Genomic DNA, 19992 nt, shown 5'->3' on the forward strand with positions numbered 1-19992 from the left:
TACAAAATGCGTTTTTGGGAATGATGTTCAAGAATAACAAAACCATTCAAAAATATAATGTTTTATAAAAATTTAAATAAAATAGTAAAAAACCTATAAAATCAAACTGGTCTAAGCTTAAAAATTGAATTACAATTGAATTCAAAACAGACACCTTTCTGTCCGCCCGATTTTACACGTCCAAATAATCCTGAAATTTGTTGCATTTGTTGCATTCTCCCCTTAAAGTTATTATTCCCACAAATCGTTATAATTTCAAATTGTGCAACTTATTGAGTCTTTAAAGCCACATTAAACTGAGGCTTTTTATTGTTGTTGTAAAATCACAACTCCGACTGTTAAATAATTTTTGTTTCCCTTCAATTACAAATTATTTTTTTTACCCAAAACTGTCTCCAAATCAATACCATTCGACATGTCATTGAATGTGTCGTCAAGATGTAAACCCTTTAGCAGTGTCAGAGAGTTTATCCGTGTTGTTTTGGACTATGTATTTAAACATTTATTATGAAGCTTTTTATTTTATCAGCCAAGCTTTAATCATATTATTTAAGTGGCTCACTTATCGGCTTTGAATCGAGCTGCTTTTCTACCTCCCCATATTTTTATTTCTTTGTGAAAGCTTAATGTATTTTTTTATAATTTAATTTTTTAATGACTATTAAAAATATTATAAAAATAATTAATACCTGATTATTATTTTTATAGTTCAATTATAGTAAATATAAAGTATGTTGTTAATTAAAAAATTATTTTAAGTTCTATGAGAAATAATTAATAAAGTAAACAAAAATGTCTTTTTTGACAATTAAGTGTTAATATAAATTTACAATAAAACTTAATTACTATAAATTTACTATAAATATCGATCTATAATTAAATTCAGATCTCCTCGTTAGGGCTTCGCCCCTTTAGGTTTTGGAAAAACCGTCCCCCTCGCGATACACTATATTTTTGTTTTTATAAAGTAAACTCTTTTTATTAATTTGTCATTGCCCTGAATTAGAGGTAAAAAAATGCAATTTTTACCTAAGATATTTAAATTTTAAATATTTTTATGTGGTGTGGTAATATGAAAAAAATATTTTTTTGATGTTAAATTAAAACAAAAAAAGTGTATGACCTCTTTATTATTTTGAAATTTATTTTATCTCCCTGTTATTTTTCTTATCCATAAAATTATTATTATTTTTACTATTTTTAGAAACAAAGAAAATCATTTTTTAATACTAAAAAATAAAAACAATCGTTTTACATTTTTATTATAATCAAAATATTGAGTAAAATGTATTTCATTATTTATATAAAAATACGTTTTCGGTATAATTGACGCAATTCAGTCAAATTTAATAAAGTAATTTAATTAATTGTTGATATTAAATACAATTGTTGATCATCAACAAATTTGATTGAATTTAAACCTAGTATTTTAATTAATTACAGATGATAAAATAAACAAATTTGAAGAAAATAGAATAAGTTAACGTTCCAAGTCTTCATGATATCATGATGTGTCGGTTTGTAAATGATTATTGTTGGAGTGACTTACTTGAAAATACATCGATTATCAAAAAATTAACATTAAAAGTTTTATCGTTTTATTCATTTTAAAAATAAATGCGTTGATATAAATTAATTGAAGAAATTTTGACAAAATCAAACAACTATTGACTCAATAATATATATAAAGCAAAATATAAAGATATGTATTAATATAGGAATTATAAAACAATACAATATACTTACATTTTAATCAATTTAGTATTAAACCTCCATTATAATCAAAACATTATAAAAGCAACACAATAATAAAAATGAAACAATTAAAACGTAATCAAAAGAGAAATAATTATGCAATACAACGCCAATGTGCACAAATCAAAATACAGTAAAACTTTTCAAAAACGGTACTTTTGAAAAGCGGATTTTTTCAAAATATAGTATTTTTTAATGAAACAAAAATAAAGTTCTTTATAAAACGGTAATTAAGATTTGATTGGCTTAAAATGCCCACTTTTGAAAAAAAAACAAAATTACCACACCCGCCCTCTCTTTGAAGTTATAACTGTACACTTTAGTTTTTTTTTGAATAATAAAAACGTTTTTTCATTAAAAAATCGGCCAGCTCTGAGTTGTGACTTAAATCTAATTGAGCATATGTAGTAATATTTGAAATATAAATAATAAATAGATAATACAAGTAATGAAAACATTTTTATAGTGTCATGTTGTTTGTAAATAATACATCAAAAATATTAACAAGTAAGTCGAAAGTTATAGTGAACAGTTGAAATTGTGCACAAGAAAAAATTACAAAATATTGCAAAACTAATGACCAAAGTACTAAAATTATTTTTAATTATTATCATATTTTTCACAAAATCGTAACTGAAAGAAAAATGACACTTTTATGAAACAAGTTTATTACATATTATTTATAAAAATACAATTATTTAATAATTTGTTATTTCGTTATTATTTGTGTTATTAAAATGTTATTTGTAACAATAGGTTTGATGTGTAAAACAGTGCTGCATTTGTCACATTTTTTGTGTTAATAAGAGCAATCACAAATACAGTCAAAAGTGTCTATTTGTCGTAATTATAATTGTCGAAATTGCTTAATTGTAACACAACTGGCCAATCATTTTGGTGTAAGACAATTAAATATTTTGTTCATGAATCTGTAACTTTTGTTGAATTAAAAACCAAATTTTTAAAAAAATAGCTTTCAATATTAAAAAATTTTCTATAAAATTCACTCATTTACGACAAATAGATACTTTTTATGTTGGATTCACGACAAATAGACTCCTTTGAATGTACAATTAGATTATTTATGTTATTAAAAAAAACAGTTTGACTCAAATAATAAAAGTTAATAGTTTAAAAATCAATTATAATAGTAAACAGTAAATTAAACTAAAAAAAATAATGGTAAAATAAAATAATAATTAAATACTCTTTAACCTTACGATACTGTTACTGTTTTAAATAAAACACCAATTTTATATTTTTTTGAACTTGATATGATATACAAAATAAACTTACCTTGTGGCGACTCTTTTGAAATGTAAACAGTAAACAAACCAATCGCGCAAAAAATAATTTATAGGTTTTCCTTTTTTCTTCAATTTTTGGAAATGTTTTAATTAAAACACTAACGGTTTTTGCGTTTTCATCAACAAAACATTTTTTTTCCAAAAAAAAAATTTACAAAAGAAAAAAAAAGAATCGTAAGGTTAATTCTAACGTTGTATGTAATAATTGAATCTTGATAAATAAAACCACGTACAAAATATTGTTTTATAAGTTACGATGTGTTTTTCTCGTTGAGTTCAAACACATCAAAACATTTGCTGCTTCATTCAGAAACGTCTGTGTTATTTTATTTTTATTGAAAAAACAATAAATTAGAATTTTTTTATATAGCGACGGGAAAATACTGCTTTTTATTTAATTAAATAATTATATCCATAAAAACAAAATTAACAAAAGAAAATACTGCCAAACCTCTCAAGAGTGAAAATTATTAAGAATATCGACTTGATTATGGCCAATAAAAGGTGGATACCATTGATAAATAATGATTTTTGTTATTTGGGTTTGTTCTTAAAAAATGCTCAAATAATATAAAACAACAAAAACGATAATTACACATTTTGAGAAATCAGACTGTATTTATAATTGAATTGAATTCGAAATGTTATTGTGATTTTATTCGACAAATCTTAATATAATTTTATTGTTTGTGATTACATAATAGTTTATAGTTATTTTTTTTTCATAATTGCTTATTTCTTTACATATTGTGTTTAAGTTTTTGACTCTTTTTTGATTATTATTTTTTAATATAAACTTTTTTATAAAAAAGCAATTAATTAGTTCGGGTTATAGTTCGATTTTTATTACAATTGGACAATAATTTTTACCATTTAACCCAAACTTGTCATTAAAGTAAAACTTGTCATATTTTATTGTTTGATTATTTTTACAATGTTTTTTTATGAAATTATATTTGTTTTTAATAGTTAATTTTTACAAATTTTTTAATAACATGTTATACCTTTATTGTTTGTATACTTCTTAATATAAATAAAAAAACAACATTGTAATTTGAATAAATTCTTTAATAATCCATCTTGTCAACTTAAAAAAAATATTCTCAAAATATTATGTTTATATTTAAATAATTTATTATTTAAAATAAAATAAAATATTATTTTATCATTTATTAGAAAATAACAATCAAAAAATCAATTAATAACACTAATAATATTGTTTGTAATAACATTGAAATTTTTCAACATCAAAATGTTATTCTTTCGATTTTAAATTGACAATTGGAATGATAACCAAATATAAAATATAATAAATTAATAATTTCAAATGTTTTAATTTATGATTTGATTAATAATGCCAAGATTATATACAGCAAAACTAAAACGTGTGTTTTTACTTTTTTAAAAAAAACTAGATAATTCAAAAATAATAATGACTCATCAATTAAACATTGTATCACTTTTATTGTTTTTGATTAGTACGTCCTCTGAAATATGCGAAGCTGGCTATTATCTAAGTGCTGGGTATTGTGTAAAATGCATAAAAGGTTTTTATTCTATTGGAGGGACTGTTGGCGAATGCACAAGATGTGACGAGTTGTGTGCGACCTGCGATAAAACAAATGGGAATTGCACAAGTTGTGTTGGTGGATGTGGCTTCAATGGTCGAGGATGCTCATTGTGTCCAGCTGGGTATTTTTCACCTGGTGGAATAAGTACATGCACAGTGTGTCGGAGTGGTAGTTACTCGTTTGGTGGTGCTTCTGTGTGTTCAACTTGTGATTCTACATGTGGTAGTTGTGATAAAAACAATGGCAACTGCACATCATGTAGTTCTGGTTATATATTGACGGATGGCAGATGCACACCATGTTGGGCGGGGACGATTCAAAATGGAGATATGTGTGTGGAGTGTCCAACTAACTATTACTCATCAAGTGGTTCCGCTTCGTGTACAAAATGCGACACGACGTGTGTGACATGCAATTCAACGAATGGGTATTGCACATCGTGTCAAATTGGATATGCCACAAACAACAAAGTGTGTACAATATGTGCAAGTGGGTATTACGAGCACAACAACGTGTGCAAACCGTGTGAGAATGGGACACATTCGTCAACAAGTGGGAGCACTGCATGCACGCCGTGTCAGGGTGGGTATTACAGTCTGATTGGGTATTCCGAGTGTGTACATTGTGATGGTCTGTGTGGTGATCGCTGTGATGCTGCAAGTGGGAAGTGTCTGAGTTGCATAAGTGGATATGTCTTACAACCAACAGGCGAGTGTGTTGGCTGCGAAGGTGGGCAATATGCAAATGCAACAACCAACAGCTGCAAATTGTGTGTATCTGGAATGTATTCAGAACAGAATGCGCCATCGTGCACAAGTTGTGGTGATGGGACGTATTCCAAAGAAGGTGCCACCAGATGTAAGGCATGTTTATCCATTTGCAACACCTGTGACAAAACAACTGGTGTGTGTCTGACATGTTATTCAGGGTACCAACTGAACGCCTCACAGAGCTGTGAGATATGCCGACGTGGGACATACTCATATGGCACAAAATGTGTTGATTGTGAAGAGATGAAATACCAAAATGAGGAGGGGCAGTCTTTCTGTCTTGCATGCAGTGCAAATTGTGCGTCGTGTGACAAAACAAATGGAAAATGCACCACATGCAAATCTGGATATGGCTACGACAGTGGAATTTGCACGTTGTGTCCTGATGGTTATTATTCCACAGGCAAGACTGGAAGTTGCATACCGTGTCCAGTTATTTGTGATAATTGCATCAAAGAAAGTGGCGTGTGCTCGTCGTGTTCATCTGGTTTTAAGAAAGTTGGAGATAATTGTACATCTTGTGCATCAAATGGGAATTGCAATTCGTGTGATTCAAACGAAAATGAGAGCAACAGAGTGTGTGTTGAATGTGCAGAGAATTGTTATTTGGATGATGAAGAAAACAGTTGCTTCTTGTGCAACACAATTGATCCCAATTGTGACAACTGTTCAAGAAATGCAAAGGTGTGTCTTGCATGCAAAGACGACTTTGTGACAGACGGCACATCGTGCAACAAATGTGGTGCAAGCGAAGTCAAAATCGACACACAAAGTTGCGTGAAGTGCTTTGAGGCCATCAACAACTGCAACAGTTGCACTTTCAACAACACCACCTTTGTGTGTGTTGGGTGTTTTGCGCCATATGTGGTGTCAGCAGACAGCAAGTCGTGTGTGTTGGGTTACACTGAAGGTACTCACTACAACTACAACACAAATACATCAATACTGAATGACAATAACTGTGTAAGACAGGTGAACACAACATGCATACAATGTAAAAACAGTCTGCTTGTCAACGGGAGTTGCATTGGTGTTGACAGTAATTGCAAAAAACACTCGACAACGATGTGTGATGTGTGTGCGACAGAAGTTATCACAACAGCAAACTGTGGAGAAATCGCAGACAACTGCAAATACACAAAAGTGGTAAATGGCGTTGGTGAGTGTCTCCAATGCAAAAGTGACGAGTTGTGTGGACTGCAACAGCAGCACTGCGCAATGTCAAACAACTTATTTTGTTATTTGGCAGTAACTGGATATTCTTCAACAACAAATGGAATTTTGGAGTGTGTGGGTGGCAGTGTTTGTATTCAAATCGGCAACGACGAAATTGATTATAAGTGTGCAAATCCATATGTGTTTGATGGCAAATACAAATGTCATGACGATGTCAAATGCAGCACAATGAAGTCGAGTGATTGTGTTGGATGCATCACAAATCACCACATTGAAGACCACACATGCACACAAAACACAATTGCAAACTGTGAAATCCAAAACAAAGACATTTGCATCAAATGCGATGCAACAACAATCACATCAGATGGGAAGTGTTACTCAACTGGCAGTGTCGACTGTGCTGTGTTTGATGGTGTGTGCAAGAATTGTGCAGCAGACAAGTACAAAACACTTGAGAGGTGTGAGTTGATAGAAACACAATTCCCATCATGCCAGTTTGTTATTGGAGAACACTGTGCTGAGTGTAAATATAACAACAATTTGATCAACGGCATTTGTGTGACAAACACACAACAAAACACAACAAAGAATTATTTTAAATCCATTTCAAATCAATTGCAAAACACACAACAAATAAATTATAAAAGTGGCAACAAAACATCATTGAAATTGGAAGAAAACGTTCAGTCGAATTGCATTGAAAAATGTTCAAAGGGGTGTTCGCGATGTGCTGCCATGTATTACATCAAAAATGGCGTTTGTGTGAAATGCGAATACCCCTGCACACGCTGCTCAAATCTGACATTCTGCACAAAGTGTGACCAATACTCGTATCCTAACACAAATGGGATTTGCACAACACTTGGAGAAATAATTACAACATGCTTGGCAATGATGCCAAATTACGACGGATGCGCTATTTGTAAAGATGGTTATAAAAGATCCACCGATGGCAAAAGTTGTGACAAATGCGATGAGTCGTGTGCAACGTGTGATGTCTTTGGCAATTGCATTGACTGCAACAACACATTCTATCGAGTCGATACAAGTGACAAATACTGCAGACCACAAAGTGAGTTAATTGGGTGTCTCAACACAAGCACTTATGGCTGCTTGATATGTGGCGATGGGTATTATTTACATACAAATATATGTGATAAGTGTGATGACAACTGCACACTCTGCACATCACTGACTGAGTGCACAAGTTGTGTTGCAACACACATTTTAGTCGACTCACAGTGTGTCCATTTCTCGAGTATTTCAAATTGTATTTCTGCATCAAACAACAAGTGCACGCAATGTGCTGACGACTACAAAGTCAATACAGAAGGCACTCAATGCAATAAAAAGACGAACTATGGCTTGGACGTTGTTCTTCCTGTTGTTTTGACATTATTATTTTTGGTATTTCTTTCTGTAGTGACATATACAAATTTTTATCTGTTTAATAAAAAGCAGAAAAAAGACAGAGAAAGGGGTGTTTGTGTATTTCCAATGAAAAAATCGAATATTCCAATGAAAGTACTTGGAAACAACATTCTTACCAATAAAACTGAAATTTGTTTTAATGAAGTTGATGATTATGAAGATTTGCTTAAAGTCAATGTTGAAAGTCGTGAACTTCTATGTATTGGAAACTCTTTAAAAGGTGTTTTAAAAATTCAAATCACAACACAAAACATTTCACAAAAGTACGCAATAAGAACAGAACCAAAAATAGTGACTTTAAAAAGAGGATTTGCATGTGAATTTGAAGTCTATTTAACGCCATATTGTTGTCTCAATTTGAATGACAAAGTTGCTATTATATCATTGGATTTGAACACAGGAATGTCATCAACATCTTTTGTTGGTATAAGTGCAAAAACAGAAAATTCCACACATCTAGATTACGACGAGTTAATAGAAGACAAGAAACTTGGTGAAGGATCTTTTGGTATTGTGTATAAAGGAAATTACAGAGGAAATGTTGTAGCAATTAAAAAGATGAAACAAATTGACAATTCATTAGATGACAATTCGATTGATGAATTTACAAAGGAAGTTGAAATGCTTGACAAATTCCGCAGTGAGTATATCATTCATTTCTATGGCGCGGTGTTTATACCAAACAAGATATGTATGGTCACCGAATTTGCACAATACGGGAGTTTACAAGATTAATTAAAAACAAAACAAGTGAAGAAGTTGAAATGAAAATGAGGGTTAAAATGATAGTAGATGCGGCAAAGGGAATATCATATTTGCATAAAAATGGGATATTACACAGAGATATCAAACCAGACAACATTCTTGTGTTATCTTCAGATTTAAATGATAAAATCATTGCTAAGTTGACTGACTTTGGAAGTGCGAGAAATGTGAATATGATGATGACCAACATGACATTCACAAAAGGTATTGGAACACCAAAGTATATGGCGCCTGAAGTATTAAAACAAGAGAAATATACAAAGAGTGCTGATATTTTTTCATTTGGAATAACTATGTATGAAGTGGTTGGGTGGTGTAAAGCATACCCAACAGAGACTTTTAAATTTCCATGGAAAATTGCGGAGTTTGTGATGTCAGGAAAGCGACTTGAAAGACGTGAAAATATACCCGTCAATTTGTATGAAATAATTCAAGCGTGTTGGGTTCGAGAAAAAGCAAACAGAGTCTCCATTGATGAAATAGTTAATATGCTAATAATATGATTTTTTGGTTTTTTATTTTTTTATAAACTGTTTTTTAAAAGTTAATTTTGTTTTTTAAAACTTCCTAAAATCCTGTATTTTATTTTTGTTATTTAAAAAAAATAAAAATCAAAAAATCAAAAATACAATCTTCATTTTAAAAATCATACAACTTTTTGTTCCCCAAAAAACATAAAAAACAAATTAACTAATACAAAATTAAAGGATGGACCGATTTTATTATGTATTCAGTTACAAATATTCAAGGAAATGTTATTTATTATATGAAAAAATACTCCAAACATAAAAATGGTCACTTTAAAATTAATAATTAATGCTTTCAAGTTTAGTGACAACATCATTGATTCCGAGTCTTTTGTAGACATCTTGACACCACATATCGTTCACGATGTCATATATGTCTTTTTTCATATGAAATTGTTCTTTCAGGCGTTTTCCACTCACAACAAAATCGACAATGTCCCAAGCAAACTTAAATCGTATTTTGGGATATGGTTCTTTCCATGTCACACATTCAAACAAAGAAACACCAAACGAATAGACATCAGCTGGTTTCTTGTATTTCTCTTTGTTCAGTATTTCCAGCGCCATATATATTGGAGTTCCAATACCTTTTGTGAATGTCATGTTGGTCATCATCATATTCACATTTCTCGCACTTCCAAAGTCAGTCAACTTAGCAATGATTTTATCATTTAAATCTGAAGATAACACAAGAATGTTGTCTGGTTTGATATCTCTGTGTAATATCCCATTTTTATGCAAATATGATATTCCCTTTGCCGCATCGGTCATCATTTTTATCCTCAGGTTCATATTTACTTCTTCAGTCTTTTTGTTTTAAACAAATCTTGTAACGACCCGTATTGTGCAAATTCGGTGACCATACATATCTTGTTTGGTATAAACACCGCGCCATAGAAGTGAACGATATACTCACTGCGGAATTTATCTAACATGGAAACTTCATTGTTGAATTCTACCATTGACTCATTATCATTAAAAATAGTTTTCATCTTTTTGATTGCAACAATATTTCCTCTAAAAATTCCTTTATACACAACTCCGAAAAATCCTTCACCAAGTTTTTTTGTCTTCATTCAATTCATTGTAATCAATTCGTGTTGATTGTTGTGTCACACTGACAAGTGATATCTTGTTGTATTTCTTATTGTTTGTTTTTAAATTTTTGGAAATCAATTGAAATGTACTGTTGATTTTGCAAGAACACAATAGCGTGACAAAAACAGAAAATTCGCATGAATAGCCTCTTTTAAGTGTGAAAACTTCTGGGTCAACACGAATTGTAAACTTTGTGATGTTTGATGAAATTGTAAACTGTATTTTTATGGCGTTTTTGTTTGTGTTTCCAACACACAACACCTGCCGCGTCTTTTTGTTAACTTCAATTTGTTCAATGTCTGAATTTAAGTCGATCAGATCTAAAGAAACACAGACACCTTCCTGGAGAGGTATAAATTTAATGTTGGATTTGTTCATTGCAAAGAGTGTCGTTGTCTTATTGATTTTGTGTGTGTGAATTTTGTTGAGAATAATCTTTGTTAATACGACAATTGAAGCAATTAATACAAATAACACTCCAAAAACAAACAAACCCGCCACTAGAATGACCCACCAAACAGTTTGCGATTCACACGATGCGCCATCTTCACTTGGGATGTACCAAAAAGAACACTTTATTCATTTTGACATTTTGTCATTTGTGAAAGGCCAACACAACTTCCATTTGCAATTAACACATGTGAATTAATACAAGAAGTACGTTTGTTGTTGATGTGCATGTATAGCAGTTGTCATCACACCTTTGACACTCGTTTGTGTTGACTGTATAATACCCATCTTAACACTTTGAACACCCACTTTGTGTAACCTTTATTGCACACCCAATGATATCACGTTGTGGCAAACAGTCACCGCCATTTGTTTTGTAATTAGTTGAATTACAAGAAAGACAACCAATTTTGTAGTTGCATGTGCTTTGGATCACATTCATAACAATCAAAACCAACTCTGTAATACCCGTCATTGCATATAACACAACCACTTCCAAAACTAGCGAATTGTTTACATGTAAATTTTAAATTTTCATTTGTGTTGCAATTGTAATTTGACAAATACATGTTTTGTGGACAACTGAGACACTTTGTTTTTTTTTAAAACAATTCAAACAATTTAGATCGCAATTAACACATTTTTTTGTTGACTCATCAAAATAAAAAACTTCAGCACATGTTAAACACCCTAAACTGTTATGTACAAAACAATTTTTTACTTCATACGTTTTACATGTGTTATTTGATAAATAATATTTATTTTCACATTCGTAACATTTCCCATTTGATTGCTATTTGCAATTGTCAATTGATGAAGTACACTTTTTATTTAGGTCATTTGGAAATACACAATCATTCTTTTCACACTTTTCATTGGTGTTCATTTGACTTTATTTGTTGCACTTTGTTACGTTTCCATTTTCTCACATTTCAGAATTAATGTATAAATCATTACACTCCAAACAATTTGTTGTGTTTAATACAAAACCCATGTTACAAGAAATAGTGTTAATGTTTGTTGTAATCTTACTGTTAATATCACTTTCGACATACATTCCAATTTTGTTAATATATTTGTTATTAATGTTGCATATTTGACAATTTTTATCAAATTGAACAAGTAAAAAAGTTACATTACTTACACACGAACCACATTATAATGAAAAACCAGTTGAACATTTAAAGCACGTGTTTGATATGGTATATTCACAATTTGCAATTTGTTCACATTTTGAGTTAACAACAGCAAATTGACTTTTGCAAGATAAACAATTAATTTTATTGAAAAGACAATACTTACAATTAACATCATCACAAATGGTTAAGTTTTCAAAAGTTTAGACGTTTTGTTGTATATTCCATTAATGCATCTTAAAATAATTATTTTAAAATTATCATTTGTGTTTATTGCTGCGTTGAATTGTTCATCTTTAAATGTTAAATTTGTCTCTGAAACTATAAGTACAGTTTTTGTCAATAAAAACAATTTTATTTTAATTGTTTGTTTTGTTGAAATACCAAGAACTACATTTATCCTTTTGTAAAATCAAATTTGAGTGTTATCAATTGAAATACTTTCAGATGAAAACGTGTCAATATTTTTTAATTGTGGTTTTAAACTTGTTTGGGTTGGTTTGATTTTAACATACAATAACGTCACATTTTAAGAGGAGTGATATACCAATTTTCTGTATTATTACATGGACAATATGGTTCACTATATTTCATTTTTTTGTTTGCCACAAAATTAACATGACAAAATATTTATTTGAAATACCACATCTTAACATTTTACCATTCAATAACAATTTAGTACCAGCTAAAGTTATTTTTGTAATTGTTATATATAACCATGAAATATCAAAATTAGTATCTGATTTTATAATTGTGTTTGATATATCCAATGCTTTTAAGCCGGAATAAAATACAATTGGAAGATCTCTGATATCCCTATTACTTACTACAAGTGTAGAGTTTACAAACACAAATTCATTCCCAACACCAATTAAAGATTTTCCAGTCATATTGAGTACGCTTGTATAACGGAAACTATCAATATTTGAACAACTTTGGTAACAGCTAACATATTGTAACAACAATGTGGGGATTTGTAATGTATCTAACATTCCATTTAATTTTATTACACCGCCTTTGTGAACATAAAATGAACCTACGCCGTTAATTGTTAAAAAATTGTTTAATGTAAAATATGCTTTATTAACTCTGACTTTTTAATTCTTACATTATTGTTATTGATGTTGATTCTAGAGTAATTTTGATTAATAACGACCGAAACATTGTCATTAATATATTAAATTGTTCATTGAATAATAAAGAAGAGTTGTCTTTAATTGTTAGTTGAGAATATCCCATCATTATATTAATATTGTAACTGTCCCAATGCGATGTTTCACACATTATAACACCGGAGAACTGTTGGAAATAAATTATATTTATTGTTATTAATTGTGAGTTATTATTCAGTTCTAATTTTGACGAATTGTAAAAGTTGGTTTCTTGTGTCAAATTTAATTCTGAATTTTCATATTGTACAATTGATCCATTACCAACACAACCAATATTTCAATTCATTCGTACATTTGCATTAAATATCATTTTGAACTGAATGATATCGAAAATAAAATATTACCAATTGTTATGTTATTGTATGCTGTACAGGTATCAGATAGTAGTATTTTCCAAAATAGTGTTTGGAAACCTGCAATTTTGTGAAAATGTGTATATTATCAAAGTAAACCATAAATAATTGTCAACAGGTATAAACAAAATATTCATTCTGATAATAAAAAGTTTTTACATTCATTTTATATATGTAACATTTATTAATCACTTTGAAAATAATAATTTTATATAATGGTCAGACACATGAAAAATTTAATAAATTTTTATTCGTAATTATTACTTGAAATTATAGTTGACATTAACTTTTAGTCTAACCACTATTGAATTTGTAATTATTACATTCAAACATATAAACACAACTAAAATAATACACCTTTTTATCGTACAATTAATTATGAATGTGGTGTTTCAAATAACTGTCAATATTTAAAAGAATTTAATTTTAAATATAAAGTTTAAAAAAATGTATAGTATATTAAAATATTAGAGCAAATAATTATTTAAACTAAATAATAAACAATTTTAAATGATGCCCCTTAAAATAACATTAATTGTTAACCGTTTTTATTTTCAATTTGGAAAAGTACAAAAAAACCATTGTATTTTTATTAAAATCAAAATATAAACATTTTTGCATTTAAAATATTTAGGAACTTTTGATAACTTGTAAAACACAATCTTATCAAAATTAAGCATTCACTGTCAAATTTGTTGATTTTTAAATCATAACATTATGATATATATGTCAAAAATTAAAACAAATATTCCATTTTTAACTAATTTTATATTATTACAACATTTCATTGTTGTAAATTTGTTGTTAAAAAAAAGATACATTTTTTATAATTATTTTAAAAAACATTAACTTAACAACAATTTAATCATATTTATTTTACATAAACTCGTTGACAACAAAGAATTTTCATTACTATTGACAAATTCAATTTGTTTATAATAATAAATTCTAAATGATTATATAGTTCAATACATTATATATTAAATATAAATTGGATTGTTTAAAAAACAATTTTAAAATGATTATTTAAAATCTTTACCACAACCGCTTATAACAAAACAAAATTTTTGCCACGATTATTTTCCAAATAAAGTTCATACTTGTGTCTAGTTTGTTCGTTTTGTGTCATTTGCGTTTTTCATCATTAACAATATGTGGACTTCATGTCGTTTCTATTTATGCTTTAAAACTTTACAACCACGCCAAGGGAAAACACATAAAATGTGTCTGATCGATTTTAACAAATAGTTTGATTGCTTTTTGTTTTTTAGCGTTTTTTATCACTTGTTGTGCAAAAGTAGATTTAATTGTTTTGTATTTTATTTTTAAATGAACTAACCTTTAACACCAAAATCATTTTTATTTACAATAAATTTAATTGGATTAATTAATTATTTTAAATAAAAATATACTTTATTTTTGAGAGTATATAAATATAAAAAAGTACTGACTATTATTAATCAAAAAAATTCAGTTGTAAAGTTTAAATTGTAATTAAAATAACAAACGTTTTTATTCATACATTTTATGTGTATTTTATTCTAAAAATTTTTAATTAGAGTCATTCTTAAAACCGTGCAACTTTGACGTGTCAATGCAACTTTGTTTATAGTATAATTATAGTAAAAAATTTATATGTTTTTTAGAAACAAAACAAGAAAACACAAACAAATTTCTTTTAAACTATTACTCTAATTAATATACTATAACTAAACTATAACTAAAGTTGCATAATTTTTCTCAATTAGTTTTTTGGGTTGCACCATTCAACTGCCTTTTGTTTACCTAATTTTTGCAGCAAAAAAGTCATTGAACCACATGAATTGGCTTGTCTCATTATTTTATTATTATAAAGAGATGTTTAACATCTGCGCCATCCACAATCGATATACAACGCCGTTTTATTCGTTTTGTATGACAATTGGAATTCTGAAATTTTTATGCTTTTTAATTAAACAAGCAGTTAAACTTATCATTTAAATATCGAGTTATATTTTATGTTGATTTATAAACTAATTCTACTTTTTGTTATATATGTAACACTATTTTTTGTTTTTTGAATTGAAAAAAAATTTCATAAATGATTTATGTTATTATAATTTTAAAAATTTCCCGTTTTTGCATTAAAAAATATTTTATTTAACACGTTCACGTTCCATTTATTTTTTGTTTTATAAAAAAAATTTATTGTTAAAATTTTTAAATTTTGCATTTTTTATTTTTGAAATAATAGTTGAAATAACCGTTCGCATTCCCGACAACATTTTTTTGCAACGATCTTAGTAAAATAACAATAAGACATTACAACAAAAACAACTAAGATTTTTGAATTGATTCATTTCTTACCTTTTTTGAGATAATAAAGTACTCTGTGAATCTACCCATATTTTTAATTGGTCTTTATGTTTCATTTACGCACACCTTTCCCCTACACACAACACAAAGAATAAAATGTGTTCCGCGACAATGCCTTTTGCAGGCATAACACTTATACTACGGACAATACATTTAATTTAATACATTTTAATATTCATTAAACTCGGTCGCGTAAACGTGCGCGTAAATGACCCACAAGTCAAAAATCATGTGTCGAATGTCGATTTAAACACAACAGTGTTACAATCGACGACCTTATTTTCATTGTTTTTTAATATTTTTGGTGTTTTTACAATAATTAATAATTTCAAGATAAGTATTTATTTTTAAAATATTATTGAAAATAATTGTTTAAAAACAAAAATGCAAAATAATTCGATTGGTAAAGCAAAAAAATTGTTGTTTTAAAATGTCTTTGGAAACAGAAACGTGTTAAAAATCGGTAAAATTACTTTTTTTATTTAATATAATTGTTTTTAACGTTTAATATTTGCAAAACATTGCACAAACTAAAAATGGAAAATATAATAATTGCTATATACCCTAATAAAAAGATTCAATTTGAATACAAGAGCATCACTTTATGTGTGAATTAAAAACAATAATTTGTAATTTTTCTTGTGTTTTAATGATGATAATATTGTAACACAATGTTTAACCCTTCCAATACCAGAAAATTGATTGTTTTAACACACATATATATTACTTTAAATTTAAATTTTAAAGTAAGAATTGTAAATAAACAATAAATTATAATTATTTTGAATAATAAAATTATTAACTTTTATTTTTCAAAATTTTTAACTTGATTATTAGAAAAAATTAAAATTATAATAATAATTTAAAATGATTATTTTCGTGTTAAAAAATTAAGTCAAAATTCAAAGTCTACTATTTAAACAAAAAAAACTGATATATCAATTAATTCACTGATTATGACAAAAAAACTTGAAGAATTCTATCTAATGAATGTGGTCTTGTACATGAACACATTTAATTCACTCTCAACTTTTTCGTGTATAAACACCAAATGTCAGTCAGTCCTCAATCGAATGCAAACAAATCCGTTACTTTCCGACAAATTTTCATACGACACAACGTATGAAAAGTCGTTGCGTCGTATGAATCAATTAAAAATTAAAAGTCCACAACGTAACATAATGGACTACTTATCACGAATAATAAAATTATTTCCAAATATTCAAACATTGTACCTCCCATCTTATAAATGTATAATTCCACAGCTATCTAAATTCAACATTTCGTTCATTAAAGTGAAGTCGTTTTATGATGAAAAAGATGTAATACCAAATGAAGGGTATGAAGGCACCTATATTACAAGACATGTGAGTTTTGTTTCATTTGAGAATTTTGGAACAACTTCGTTTTTTCAAAGAATTCAATCCGGAACACTTAATAATCTGAAAACACTCACTATTTACTCAAAAGAAACAGCAGACGATTTTTGAGAAACGCAAAATATTTCACGTCTTGTACTGAGATAACAATAACAGACGATGTGTCATTAACTAGAGATGTATATGGCAACAAAATCAAAAAAGAAATAACAAAGGAAACACAAACAAATATTAAACAAATGTGGGACGTTTTAGTGAACAATCGGAGTGTGTTGTGGAGTTTTCGTATTTTACGAAAAGTCCGAATTATTTTAAGAGACGAAACTCACATTCAGAAAATAAGCGAATTTACAAAGGGAGCTCCAAATCTTAATTTTTGTTTTTATATTAAACACATAAGTTCAATAACTAACAAAGTAACAGAAGACGTTGTTAAACAACTTAAAAAGTGTGGAAATGTCATATTTCGAACAATAGATGTTTTTCAAGAGTACATTGAATCAAATAATATGTTACAACTGCCTGTCACATTTGTGAACATATCAAAAACAATTGAAATATCTGAGAATTTGATCTCCAATCTTATTGTGTTCATTCAAATGTATGCGTTTGAGTTCGATGAAGTTCGTCTGAGTATAAAAGAACATGAAGAAGTCGATATGTCACAAATTGACTGCAAAAAGCTTGTTTTAGTCAATGATACTAAACGCAGAGTAACACTGAAAATATCACCAAAAACACGTGTTGTTGTATGTGATGAAAATGACCAATACGCACTTTGTTGCTCAAAAGATGTCACAATTACTCTTCAACAACACTTTGAGCCACAATTTCTGGATAAAGTGACCGATCCGGATTTTTTTGCATATTCAGATAGCCAAGATGATGACTCTGAAAACTCTGAAAATGGTAATATGGAATATGCGGACCCCAAAGTACTTGAACATTTACAGTTTGTAAAGAATGTGTTTATTCAAATGGAAGTCTTGGAATTCATTGAGAGTCCTATTGACGCTTCACGTTGTTTTAAAGTTACTCAAAGACCTTCAAATGTACCACAAACAATTGACTATCAAAATTTCTTGATGTTAAAATATAGCAGACAAAAGGATAACCAATACATCCCAAGTAGAAATTTGCAACTATTGGTTAATTGCTCAATTAATTTGATTTCGCTGGAACTGGAAAAGATCGGTGGTGATAGTGTCACTACCAAACAAAATGTCGATTTAAGCAAATTTCAATTACAAGAACTTCATTTGACAAGATGCAAAAATTGCATCTTTCATCTACCAAGTACATTGACAAAACTTTCATTATATGATGTGTGTGATTCGTGTTACAGTAGTAAGGAGACTATCTACCTCAAGTCGTTTTCAATGAATTTTGTGGAGGATTATCATTTAGACTCAAAATATCTTTATAACAATCAGAACATAGTGATTGACTACCCAATTCAATTAGACGAATGTGAGGTATACCCTGACGAAAATATTTACAACAACACAACTAACAATTATTTATTATTATTTATTATTATTATTATTTACATCAACACCAATGGGATGTAACACATTCAAAGAGACTAAGGCTTGGAACAAACAGTGGAAAGACTGTATGAGTGCTGATGACAATACAAAAAAGGAACAATTAAAGAAAATGATGAAAGAAACTATTTGTGTACTTGAAGACAGAGCTTTTCAAGGAAATATTTCTTTTCGTTTAGAAGCAATGGGTGGCATTAAGGAAATAGGCAATTTTTGCTTTAAGAATCACAGCGATCAATATTTGACTACGTTGGATCTGCCTTATGGCCCGACTAAAATCGGCTACGGCGCATTTGAAAATATCACAACACTCACTTCTGTACATCTCAATGATATCACAAAACTTCCATACAAGTGTTTTGCAGGAGATATTAATTTAATTGAAATCACATCGCCACTTGAGTCAGTTGAAGTCGAAGACTACGCTCTTTGGAAGTGCTGTAGTCTTGTAAGACACCCCAAGTTTGTTCCGGCTAAAGGAGCCAAATTGTTGGACAATTCCATTGTTAAATCGTGCAATTTAAAACATCTTGAATTGCCTGAAAGTGTCGATGAAATCAAAAATTGGTGTTATAAAAATTATACAATGCTGGAATCTGTTAAAATCATCAACGAAAGTTGTTTGATTGGAAAACAGTGTTTCATGGGATGCAGTAACATCCAAAGTATTCAAATTGAAGAAAGTGTGGTGTTTGACAAACACCTCGTCTTTGCAAATTTATCATCACTCACTTCTTTACATCTTCCAACAACACTAACTAAAATCAGAAAATTTATGTTCAAAAATTGTCGAAAACTTGAAGATGTTGTTATGAGAAAAGGAATACACAAAATCTGTGATTTGGCGTTTCAAAATTGTGAAACATTGAAGATAATTGATATCCCAAAAAGTGTCACAAAAGTAGGACCCTCGAGTTTCAAGGGGTGTATTTCTTTACATAAAATTGGGTGTTTACAGTTGCTTCATTTTTCAACATCAAGTTTGTGTGGTGTTGATGCAACATTTAATTATTATTAATTCTCGACTTTGTTTAATTATTTATCAATATCAAACTATAAATATAACGTATTTTAATAATAGTTTAATCTAAATATTCACACATAAAAAGACTTAAAAATTTTTTCATTCTAATTTAAAAATCGCTGTAATCGTTTTAATTTACTTTAATAACTTTGGTTGAAATTAAAATAGTTGTA

General features: G+C 28.9%; 5 protein-coding genes across 5 annotated transcripts; 4 read left to right on the top strand and 1 right to left on the bottom strand.

Moving 5' to 3' along the window:
- Window positions 1-4494: 4494 nt before the first annotated feature.
- Window positions 4495-8748, top strand: EIN_198890 (protein serine/threonine kinase, putative; the record flags this gene model as incomplete). The annotated part of the gene is made up of 1 exon (XM_004256553.1): window positions 4495-8748. The coding sequence occupies one exon, from the start codon at window positions 4495-4497 to the stop codon at window positions 8746-8748; it is 4254 nt and encodes a 1417-aa protein (XP_004256601.1).
- Window positions 8749-8777: 29 nt separating this feature from the next.
- Window positions 8778-9281, top strand: EIN_198900 (Ephrin type-A receptor 4A, putative; the record flags this gene model as incomplete). Its single annotated transcript, XM_004256554.1, has 1 exon — window positions 8778-9281. The coding sequence occupies one exon, from the start codon at window positions 8778-8780 to the stop codon at window positions 9279-9281; it is 504 nt and encodes a 167-aa protein (XP_004256602.1).
- Window positions 9282-9584: 303 nt separating this feature from the next.
- On the bottom strand, window positions 9585-10079 carry EIN_198910 (MAP kinase-activated protein kinase, putative; the record flags this gene model as incomplete). The annotated part of the gene is made up of 1 exon (XM_004256555.1): window positions 9585-10079. One exon carries the CDS (start codon window positions 10077-10079, stop codon window positions 9585-9587), a length of 495 nt encoding a protein of 164 aa, XP_004256603.1.
- Window positions 10080-16855: 6776 nt separating this feature from the next.
- On the top strand, window positions 16856-18819 carry EIN_198920 (hypothetical protein; the record flags this gene model as incomplete). Its single annotated transcript, XM_004256556.1, has 2 exons — window positions 16856-17274; window positions 17346-18819. The coding sequence occupies 2 exons, from the start codon at window positions 16856-16858 to the stop codon at window positions 18817-18819; spliced, it is 1893 nt and encodes a 630-aa protein (XP_004256604.1).
- Window positions 18820-18907: 88 nt separating this feature from the next.
- Window positions 18908-19813, top strand: EIN_198930 (hypothetical protein; the record flags this gene model as incomplete). Its single annotated transcript, XM_004256557.1, has 1 exon — window positions 18908-19813. The coding sequence occupies one exon, from the start codon at window positions 18908-18910 to the stop codon at window positions 19811-19813; it is 906 nt and encodes a 301-aa protein (XP_004256605.1).
- Window positions 19814-19992: the final 179 nt, after the last annotated feature.

This window comes from Entamoeba invadens, assembly GCF_000330505.1.
Source record: "Entamoeba invadens IP1 unplaced genomic scaffold scaff_1105074724671, whole genome shotgun sequence".
In the NCBI taxonomy this organism is placed as follows: Eukaryota; Evosea; order Mastigamoebida; family Endamoebidae; genus Entamoeba; species Entamoeba invadens.